The 12,154-nt window shown below is 31.4% G+C and overlaps 2 protein-coding genes across 2 annotated transcripts; both read left to right on the plus strand.

Annotated features, from left to right (window-relative positions):
* Positions 1-369: 369 nt before the first annotated feature.
* On the plus strand, positions 370-2,834 carry LOC113850550. The gene is made up of 6 exons (XM_027481119.1): positions 370-498; positions 565-772; positions 1,018-1,161; positions 1,459-1,603; positions 2,261-2,459; positions 2,736-2,834. The coding sequence occupies exons 1-6, from the start codon at positions 440-442 to the stop codon at positions 2,737-2,739; spliced, it is 759 nt and encodes a 252-aa protein (XP_027336920.1). The 5' UTR covers positions 370-439; the 3' UTR covers positions 2,740-2,834.
* An 8,322-nt stretch (positions 2,835-11,156) lies between these two features.
* LOC113850423 (LOB domain-containing protein 12) lies at positions 11,157-12,151 on the plus strand. The gene is made up of 2 exons (XM_027480970.1): positions 11,157-11,312; positions 11,795-12,151. Exons 1-2 carry the CDS (start codon positions 11,157-11,159, stop codon positions 12,149-12,151), a joined length of 513 nt encoding a protein of 170 aa, XP_027336771.1.
* Positions 12,152-12,154: the final 3 nt, after the last annotated feature.

The following is a 12,154-nucleotide window of genomic DNA, read 5'->3' on the forward strand; positions in this document are numbered from 1 at the left end:
TATATATTTTATTTTATTTTTTATTGCTCAATTATTAAATTTACGTTTGTGATTTTGTATCTCAACTTTGTTTTTTCAAAGTAGGGAAAGGCACGTTTGGTTTCAATGGTCAGCTATCCAAGACGTATGTATTTTTTCTGTTAATCTTATGATTGAAGTGCATTTAAGCTAATTAAATGTCGATTGACCCGCAAACTAACCATATTAATCATGTGCATTTTACTTTTAACATTGGCGAGGTTTTTCTAAAGAATATTATTTTTCTTTTTCTTTTTAATTTTGAATTCACTAATTTCCAATTAATTTCAAAGAAAAAACAGTTAATCTATTGTAATAACACCAACGCATTTTTTTCATCATATTTAAATCCGGACCATTTTAAAATTCCAAAATCCCAGTTCTCCTTAACCGCCACTTCCCTCCCCAGACCCCGCGCGCAATGTCACACTCCGTACAAAAACAGCTTTCCTTCCTTCGCTCCCTTATCCAAGCCAGAAGGTTCTTCTTCTTCTTCTTCTTCTTCTTCTCTCTCTCTTGCTAACTCCTCAATTTCAATTCTCGCAGTTTCGGCAACACCACGCTCCGATTTGTCGAATCGCTTTTGGTCTCTAAGGACGTCAAATCTTTGGTCGAAGTTCGGTCCAGCTTGACGCAACTCCTCAGATCTAATTATCTCTCCGTCATTCGATCCGTCGTTAAAAAAACCATCCACGACAAGCTTCTCGCTCTCGATTTCTTTGTCCGCGCTTTCGCTCTCGTAGGAGATATACAGGTACTTCAACTTCTGCTCAGTTTCCCAATGCTCTACTCAGAAGACGTTTCCTCTTTTCATTTCTTGTGCATTTCATTTGCTTTCACTTGTCATAAAATTTTCAAAATCTTAAAGAAAATATATATACTCAGCAACAATGTGCTGAATGCTAATTCAATATCTATATAACGCGACTGTTATTGTTATTATTTTTGCTGTTATCGTTATTGTTATCTCTTTTTGCTTTTGGAATTCCATTTGTGAAGAGTTGTTTGGCATTGAGATACGAGGCTTTAGTTATGAGGGAAGTCAAGTCTGCTAGTTGTCAATGGCTACGAGTTTCGCCTGTGGAATGGTTACATTTTGTGGAGGACGCGATGCACAACGGTTTTCACGCAGTGGGTGTAAAGGTACGTGTTATACACGCGTGTTATATGTGCAATTGTATACTATAATCAGTAATTTGAGACCTAGCTAATGCTTTTGTTAGAACGGATTTAGAATACTTTTAAATCCATGATTACAAAATTGTATTGTAAGATAAAACAATTGATCCATTTTTGGGAGTTTAATGTGTAAACGTTGGGCTTTCAAATCTCGCATGATGATTAGATGTAGGTTTCAGTCACCATTTTTTTCGGTGTTTAGGTTTGAAATTTAAGTTTGCTTATTGTTGTGTGCTTGATTAATTAGTCTTTGGCGATTAGGCATGTGAAAATGCATTGTCGTGCCTTGGGAATAATGATGATTTAGAGCCCGGAAGAGACACGGATTCTGAAAATTCGAAGGCTATTATCAGGGAGATTAAAAGGCTCAGGAACAATGCAATGGCATCAGTTGCTTCACGATCTGGTATCTCATTCATTAATTTCTGTTAAGATTCTTGTCATTAATGTTCTTCTGAATTAGTTAATCTTGCAAGCAGGTTTCGACTCAGAATGTCAGCAGCAACTTGTTTGGTCCTATTGTTGTCTTAAACTGTCTCTTTGACTTTTACTTTAGATTTTTGTGGCAACAAGGAGCCCAAATTCTGTAAAATTGTGCAGTTTAAGCTATTCTCTGGTGTCGTATTTGGTTAGGTCTTCAAATGCATCTTTTTGCCCGAGATTTGCTTTGTGATAGGAATGAGTTTATAGGTTCCCGCTTGTACATAACTGATAACCAACTTATGAGTGTTTTCTTGTTTTGTAGGATATCTTATATTTTTCCCAAATTTCTCCCTTTTACTCATCATTTAGTTATAATGTTGTAAGTATGCTAAACGTTGTATTTTGAAGCAAGTTTCCTTTACTTTTCATTTTTGATTTCTCTGATGCTTGTTGTGAAAAGCCACGTAATCTAAATCATACACTTCTTCGGATGGGTATATTACTATATTGGGATATTGTAATGACTGGTCGCACAGACATTGATATTTAATTAAAGTAGATTTTCATATACTTTACAGAAATGGATTTTTGCTTTATGAGTAGTCATATGATCACTGCTAAAGCTGTTTTATCATATCAGTTCAGGTGCAGGCAGCAGAGTATCTAAAAAGGAAAACAACAGAGCGGCAAAAATCTGACTTTCTCTGCAAAGAAAAACGATGTCTAGCAAGCACTTCTTTCAGAAATGGGATTAAGAGACAGAATATACGGAAGTTACAAGAACACCAAAGTCTCCCACAGATCTGCGGTGAATTAGATGGACCGCATCTAAATTTGAGGTCAAATGATCAATTTCTGATTATGACTTCTTTTCGGTGACCCAATTCATTGTTTAAGCATGTGAAGTTTATAAATTCCAGTCTATCTTTCCATCTGTGTGTTAAACCTTGATTAGTATCTGGTGTTTTTAGACGTTGAAAGAGCAAGTTGTTTACACCATATAATATTTCACAAGTTAATAAAACAGTACTATTTGATTATACCGTTTGTGGACAGTTATTTAATTGCAAATCTGAGCTTCTCTTATAAAAACTAACATATTTTTCTGTGATCAGTTGAAGCCGATAGAGCAGACTGCAAGCTTCTCTTCAAGGTTTGTGATCGATAGTTGTAATTGTTGGTTGATTATTTCATACGCTATCCGCACCTTAGCATATGAAATTATGGTGTCAGTTTCTTCTGATAACCACCCTCGTAATATGCGAGTAATCATGTGAAATTACCTAGGATTAAGTGGAGACTCGGGTATATGCCTTTATCTTTTTTGTCCAACTCTTTACGTCTAAGCAGCGCTAAAAATTCATCAAGAGCTTATGATTTTAGGTGTTGAGAGAAAATATAAGTCGAGAATAGAATAAAATATTGTTGCTTCAACTGTACATAATGGAATTAAAATCACAGGTGATGCTACCTGTACTTCCTTCGATTTGATTTTGTGACCACGTTTTCCCCCCCTTCCTTATACATTTATTATTTAGTTTTTTATTTTAAACCTTTCTTCAAACAAGTTTTCATAAATTATTTTTTGTTACAAAGTCAATGGGTAATTTTATTTAATATTTTCAGATATCACCAAATTTTCATTTAATCGCTTATTTTATAGAAAATAAATGAAAAGTTTATGAGAACTAAATATGAAACTCAAAATATTTAAAATGGCTAAACAATAATAATAATAATAATTAAAAGGATAAAGCAAGAAATAAAAATTGAAAATGATTATTTAATAAAATTTATATTATAAAAGATTCTTTTTAAAAAAAATATTTTTTTTTTAAAATCCAAAAACTTAATTAAGCTGATAACCCTCAAGTTCCTCACGAGAACTGCTTCACCGTATAGCTGTGCTGATCTAAAGATTCAAATTTATACAATTTATAATATTCTTCATATGTCCAACTATTCTCTACTGTTTTTTGGTAAAAATATTTTTAACTATTTTCTACTGTTATTTTCACACAAGTAGGTGATCCACATTTTATGTACCGATTTTCATAATAAAATTCTTTCGTAACTGTTCATTCTTATTTATAAATCTGAGTCTCTTATTTGCAACTGGCTCTTCTTGCACTAAGTATCTCTTTATTATTTATTTATAATTTTGTATTTTAAAATATTATTACTTAAATTTAGTTAATTTTAATTTAAATTATAAATCTGGAGCTCTTACCTTCTGATAAAATAAATTTCAAGTGTTATTCTCTGTTTTTATTTAAACGTGATTTCTATTGTATTATGTATTTTTTTTTATTCGTTTAAATGTTAGTACTTAAATATAATTAACTTTAACTCAAATTTAAATTAAGTCTTAAATTTTAAATCTTTAGATGCTGTGTCAAGAAAAAAAAATATTAATGCATTTTCGTTATAATTTCTATTACATATTGTTTTCATTTCATATTATTTGTTTTTAAACACATATTACTTATACAAATAACTATTACATACATATAAAAAATAAAAATCACCCACACATTTATAAATTTAAAATGAGAGAAAATTATCTGAGATATAAATGGAGGGTTAATTTTCACAATATACTATTGAGGACGGAAGTCTCATCAATCATGGTGAATTGAGCACATCGAGATCGAATTTTCGTAATGGCAAATGATTACATAAATTTAAAATATAGTCTTACATAAGTTTAAATTTGATGCGGTGTACACGAAGTTTTATATCTATGAATAAACAGAAACTATCACATATTCTAATTGATTATGTCAAAAATCTTACAAGACATAAATATATATTTGTTATGTCAAAAATTGATTCAGAAATGCATCTATATTTATGATGATTTTGATTTCAATTATAATTATGTTTATTAATTATTTTAAATTACAGGTAAATAGGTATGAATTTCTTTTGAAAATAATTATTTTCTTATTGGCTATGTATTTTGTTGCGTTTGAATATTTTGACAAAACAATTACTTATGTAAATAATTTATTAAATTTTTAAAGTAATTTTAATTTCGTATAAGCTTTTTCTGTTCCATAATTTTTATCTTAATTTGATTTATCAGGGAGAAAATCAAGAGCTGAATCATTCATAATAATTGAACTGTCTATAAAATAAAATTACCGTATACAACTTAAATGTTTAGTATACTCTTTTTAAGCTTTCACTCGTTTTGCGCATGTTGCTTGGGAGAAAGGAAAAACAAAATGAGGATGCCCTGCGGGCAACAGATCATGATCATGTGCTTTGTCATTATTAATATTCTAACATATGCTTTGTGTAGAGTTGGTCATATCAAACATGCAAGCATGTTGAAAATTGATGATCACATTGGGGATTGAACTTCATCTGCTCAAGTGATCAGATCAGTTTGCTACCCAGTCCCACAGTTAGCAAAATTTCTGTCTTGCTTCATTTGTCAAACTGTACTTCCGAACAAGGATAGATTTAGAAGAGTGGATAAAAACAATCATTAAATTGCTTTTTAGTGCTTCATATTTGAAACTTAGAAAAGTTAAATTTTATTTTATAAATATTTAATACATGTTTTCTAAAAGAATAAAAGAATATATTAAAACTCTAATAATTAAGTATCAGAATCATTCGTCTCACTTCTTAGAGTCAATTTTTATAATCTAAATGAAAATGAACTTTTCTAAAATCAATTAAGGTCAATTTTTCCAGCCAACCTAGCTATATTTCATTGACACTTCCCTTGTTCTAGATTTTGAAGTCCACGCTTGTGTCAAGAATCAAATCTTCCATATCACCAAGGCAAGGGGAGGGCCATTCATTTCTCCGCGTTGGAGCTTGCATGTCATATTTTACTACAAGAATAGTGAAAGATGTTTGTTTTTCCTCTGTTCGTTAATAGCATTAACTTATATATATAATATATACCCCCAATTAATTAAAAAAATATTTTTTATATTAAAATTTATTAAAAATTAAAATTTAAGTACTTTATTATTTTTTATTTTTAAATTAATATCTTAAAAGCATTGATCAGTATTTCTCTAAAAGATTATGAAACTCATTTTTCATTACATATATGGTTTTAACTTTATTTTGTTTTTACAACTTTCAAGAATTTACCTGTTCGAGACTTGAAAGTTGAAAAGTAGTGTTAAGTGAGGGATTAATGAACCACTAAGAATTCAATACACTGGCCCCATCATGTCCATTATTCACCAAATATATAAATTATAATTGAGGGTGTCTCTCCAAAGAGGAAAACATAAACTTGACCTATAAGAAAAGGTCATATGCAAAGATATATAAACATTGAATGAAACGAAGTAAATTAAAATTTCCTCCTCAGAATACAAGATTTGAATATATATGGGAATCATGTGGAAAGCATTTAATGCAAAGAGATGGAATAGGTCTTAGGGTTTCACATGTCGGGTATAAATTTAATTTCCACACACATTTTAACAATGTTAATATATATATATATATATATATATATATATATTTATCTCTCTTTCTATTATATTTATTACTTTTCCATCTATCTCTTCTTCTTCTTTTTTCTATATATCTTTAGGTATATGCACGAAGAGGTAGCCACTAAACATTTTCCTTCAATTTCGACCTCTCTAGAAATGGGTTTTCCGGTTTTAAAGTCCACAAGACCTCTTAGTCTTATGTCGGATCGATGCCATTAATATGAGAGTAATGCAACATGGCCACGCATGGTTTGCAACGATTATGCAGCTATTAATTCGGTTGCTGCTATTGAGAATATACATATACAACTCATCCCCCCTTTTTTTTTCTATTGAACCAAAGGTTTGTTTTAAAAGTAGTAATCATGATGGAGTTAGGACCATTCATAATGTAATATAATTAGTTTTTTTTAGTGAAAACATTTTTCATACACAAAACTTGAACTTAATATTTTCTCCACTAAAATTAAAATTACTATTAATTACTTCTTAGTGTTAATTAATGATAACTATCAATAAACATCGTATATTGGTAAGTTGCCCCAACCTCTTTTTATACGAAATCATTTATTTGGTAAATTATATATATATATATATATATATATATATATATTACCGAAAATATATATTTTTTAAAATTAAACCCCAACATAATAACAAAGTCCAAGAGCGTTTTCATACGATTGCAAATTTTGTTAATAAAAGTATATATGCTTACGACGAATACTTTACGTGGAACTCAAAATACAAATTATAAACAATAATTACATCATAACATCAAGTCTATAGTCAAATAACTTAAGTTTATACTAAAATCTAGACTAATGAAAACTAAGTTACAGATCTCAAAAACCTTCAACCAGGACCACTCCTTAGCCAGACTCTCCAACGTGGAAAGTTGACACTCCACCTGTTATTTTTGCTCACGTACTACCGTATGATCATTGCAACACATACACGACAACACAACAAGTGCAAAGGTGGGCTTAAATAAATAAGAATCATAACTATAAAGTATGAAAATATTAAAATTGTTTGTACAACTTATATATTTCACAGCAATCAGCACAACGGTCTCAATCAATTGATGTAGCATGTTTAGCCCGTCTAATACAAATGCAATGATTCAGTTACAGCTGGTTTCACAACCTAAATAACCCAGAGGAACTATTTTTCGGTCTAGGAGTAACTCATCCCAGTATCTAGATCCAAACAAATACAACTCAACGTCTTGCGATTACATGTCTAACCACCTAAATACGTAACTTGACTTTGGAATGATGAAAATCAATATGATGCAGCACAACTATATTTACATATTATCAGCCTCAACAATACAGTCATATGTATATATATACATATACACCCAGTCTCAGCAATACAACTTTATGTATTTATACAATCAAATTAAGCAGCTCACAACATTAATTAAATATTTCAGCATATATTAACATCGTCGGCACATATATCACGACATTCCAGCACATCGTATTTCACCACGACATTTCAAACATTCATCAGACAACAAAGAAATCTACTCGACTATACATGTTCTTGGTTCTAACCTAAGATTGCTTATATAGCTCACTATTCTCAGCTAGAACAAAACTATTTATATAAATATCTCGGTCTCTACTAAATGAATTAGGTTAACTCAAGTAAGTTTACCTTACACACATTAGGCATTATTACATTCATCAACAATGGTCAACCCACTCAGCCATGCGTAATTTGGGTTCTATCCTAAGGTTTGTTCATGCATCAACTCACTCTTAGCCGAAATAAGATCCACATATGGTATTTTTGCAGTTAAAGAACAATAAAGACCATCTAAGATAAACTTCCCTTACTTGAAATGAGTTTCTAGGATTATGCTTCTTTTGAGTCCCAAAAAGATAGATCCAACGTTTGGATATGGAGTACGGCTCGAACAGTTCAGATCTACTCAAAATAATATGGTATAAAACTCTTGAGAAAGAGAAAGGAAGAAACAAGAGTAAAGGTAGAGGACTAAGCCCTGGAAAATCACCTAGATCTTGATAAGATAAATGTTCTCACTTAGATCGGGAAGAAATTTAGCTTCGAGAAGGTTTTTCCTAAGGAAAAGAGGTAAGAGAACAGAGAGAAAATGAAAGAGGAAGGCTATCTGGTGAGAAATGAGTGTTTCTCTACATTGGAGTTCCTTAAATACCCTTCCAAGCCCGCACGCTCTCGCTAGAGCGAACCCTATCCTCACCTGAGCAAGCTCATCCTCGCTTAAGCAAGTAAACTAGACAATAGAACCTTTCTGTTATTTGTCATTTTCTCTACTGTGAGAATTTTTCGCTCTAGCGAGAATGTTAGTTGGGTTAACTTTATCCACTTCTTGCTACAATGAAATTCTCTCGCTGCAGCGAGAAGGCTTCAAAGAGCTTCACTCTGGATGACTTGTTCTCGCTACAGCATGAGGATATCTCGCTATCCTCCAGTTTTATATCAACCCAAAATTCACCAAACTCACACAACATGCATCGGCTTTTTACTCAACAACCATATAGTTCATATATACATAAATTCAAGTAATTCTATGCCATAACTAATATACAACAATGCATTCAAAATACAATAACGTCATAATTAATTAGTTACAACATCAATTTTAAAAGTAAATAAGCATGCACACAATGCAGGCTTGAAATAAGTGCTATTTATGGTGGTGTGTAGAACTCAGTTCACAAATTTTGATAATTACGTTTTGTTGGCTTGACCTTTTACTTGATTTACATGTATTTTTGTATGTTGGCACGAGTACTCCTTGTTCTTCCTATTTAGTAAACTTTTTTAGTTTTTACAAAAAGTGTGTATGCGGACAAAAGGATATATTATTGGTAATAAAGTACATGCATTTTCCACTTTTGTTTTCTAATGGTTACAATCAAATGTCACCATGGGTCAAAAGAACATGCATAGTCGGGAATCACCGCTTTAGCTTCAGACTCTGTTTGATTAGTTTTAACTAATCTTTAAAACTATAGGGATTGATTGTTTTGTTAGCAAAGTTTATATGATATAATTATTCTGAGTTTGATTTTTCGAAAAAGCCTCCCAAGATTAGACACTCATCTTTCGTTCTCTTTTTCTTTTTCTGTCTTCAATCCTCACATGCATGCATTTAAGAAACTTTAAATCGCTGTCCATTCGAGTTTGACAATAACATCTCCCCCCCTCCTTCTTATTGAAACGCAAAACTAGTGAGATGATCGAATCAATGTCTCAAGTGTTGATAAGATTTGTATCGGTATAAATCAAAGTCACTCTTTATATACATGAGGGACAGGAGGCACGGAATTTTCTCTCACAGCATATATCTTTGCCTTGCTTGATGTTGAATGTCTTTCTTTGAAAATTTAGAGGGTGAGAAAATGGAAGAATTTGAAAAATGAAAGAGAAAAAGAAAGGAGAGAAGAGGGAATAAGAAAAAAAGTTGACAACAGACCTTTTTAATTTGGAAGGATTTAAAAATTTAAAATATTTATAAAAACACTATATTTAAAAATTCTTAAATAATAGTTATCATCAAATTAATAAATCTTCTTCTATTGATCTCTTTCTTATTTTCTTAAAATTAAATACAAAACCTTAAAAAAAGGAATTTTCACCCCTCTAAACCTTTTCCTACATATCTTACATCATTCAACAAGGAAGAGTAAGAAAAAAAAAAATAATTACCGACATCTATTTCGCTTTCTTAGCTTGTTGATCTACGCATTTAATCAAGAGGATCTAAGTTATTTTTACTTAACAAAATATTAAATGATTGAAAAGAGAGAGATAAAAAAGAAAGACTTTATATTTTTTTAACACACTTCTTTTAATTTTTTTATTATATCATTTATTACATCTCTCACTTTATCTCTTTTTCTTATTTCTCTTTCTCTTTCATCGAATTTACACTCTACATGCGCTATAAAAAAAAAAAAACATTACTGAAAGAGAAGGGTAAATGTGTGAAAAATAGATTATAAAAGACTTAAGGTTGCATGGGTTTTTCGATGAAAACTGGCTAGTTCTCATGATTCCAATAAATAATTTACGTATTCAACTTACACACGCAAGTAGAGAGAAAGAGAGAGTGAGGAGGGTCTGCATGTGAAAGGCCGAGCCAACAAACATTCACGTTGAAACCCTTCTTTCCAAAGGTGTCTCGCTCCAAATTAAGAATCCGATTAACTTATTACAACGGTCTATAGAAGTGAAATAGTTGTTTATACCATTTACCTAAGATTCACAGCTGTATCAGAACTCTCCATTGGTGTCATGACTTAGTTGCTGAGAGATTAAATGTACAAGTGTCCAATACGTTATGTGTAAATATAAAATAAAAAAGAATATTTTATAAATCATTAGAAGAATATACCTTTAGGTATTCTTTATGACTAAGATATATATAGAATGTGTAAATAAAATAAAATAAAATTATATACAATATCATATGTACTATTAATTGTTAATCATTTAAATAACTAAATTGATATAAAATTGTAGAGTCAAATGTGGACGTAAAAAATACACAACTTCGTGCATTGCCAACCTATATCACGCGCCTTCACGGTGTTTGACCACCGCCTATTAGTTTTATTTATATTTAAACCACAACACTTCATCCCTTACCCTAACTTGCCCTTCATTGTTTGACTTCATTGTTCCCTTATTGCATCATAAATGCCTAAAATATCTTTGGTTAAACTTGTAATTTCCATATGAAGTATATATTATATGAGTTCGACATGGAAGAAGTGGTTTCTAACTATCTTATTAGTACATCAACACAATATTTATTATTAATTATCAATTCATACTTCACAAGAAGGACATGTGCACCAAGCTATTCTACATTAGGCAAGCAACTTTAAATCTCACCTGCCATTATAAATAAGAAATTTTGAGGCTCATTCTCTTAAACCCTTTGCTTGATTGTGTTCCTGCTTAATTTTCTCCCTCTTCATTTTACACACCAAAACAAAACAGAAGTATATAATCTTTGTTTCATTTGGGCTTGTCAATACTCAATTAATCTTTCAAATGGGGGGTACCTCACCTTGTGCTTCTTGCAAGTTGTTGAGACGCCGTTGCACCAAGGAATGCATCTTTGCTCCTTACTTTCCTTCCGATGACCCCCGCAAATTTGCCATTGTGCATAAGGTCTTTGGTGCTAGCAATGTCAGCAAAATGCTACAGGTCCCTCTAATTAAGCTCTTCCTTACCCTTCTTTCTCTTTCATCCATATAATTTTCTAGATATATATGTGTGTGTAACGAAAAAAAAATGATTCAAATAACTAATCAACATGTGCGTATAAGATTATGTAAGTTATGTTATGCATTTGTCTTCAAGACTGCAAGTAATTTGGTTTCTTCTAAAAATATACATCTTCAAACAAACTGCTGAGTTGAACCTATAATATGCCATGGATCATAGTGGGTGACTTAAAATTTCTTTGTGCAACCTTTGCAGTTTCAATAATTACTAGCTAGCTAGCTAGTATATATCCTTCTATTAGTCTTGGGAATATCTAACATGACTTATATAATTTACAAACATTTTATTATGAAACAAAAGATTATCATTCAAATGAAGTACAAGGGATACTTTAATCCTCTTACATAATTTTGTTCACCAAGAACCTTCCAAAATAATCTTACTCTTATGTATATATGCAGGAGCTTCCAATTCAACAAAGAGCAGATGCTGTAAGCAGTTTAGTTTACGAGGCAAATGCAAGAGTGAGAGACCCTGTTTATGGATGTGTTGGAGCCATATCATACCTACAAAGCCAGGTTTCACAATTGCAAATGCAGCTTGCAGTGGCTCAGGCAGAGATTTTTTGCATGCAGATGCAGCAACAAGAACCAACCTTAGCCACCCAAATAGACCAAGATCACAAATCATTGCTCTTATCTGAAAACAACAACTACGAAATCCTTCCTTATTATCTTAACTTTCCTTCCTCTTCTTCCTCTTCTTCCAATGTATTCCATGACTCTGAGTCTCTTAAGAGAGAATCTTTTTGGACCTAAAAT

Source organism: Abrus precatorius, unplaced genomic scaffold (assembly GCF_003935025.1).
Source record: "Abrus precatorius isolate BTA unplaced genomic scaffold, Abrus_2018 Scaffold9, whole genome shotgun sequence".
Taxonomy (NCBI): Eukaryota; Viridiplantae; Streptophyta; class Magnoliopsida; order Fabales; family Fabaceae; genus Abrus; species Abrus precatorius.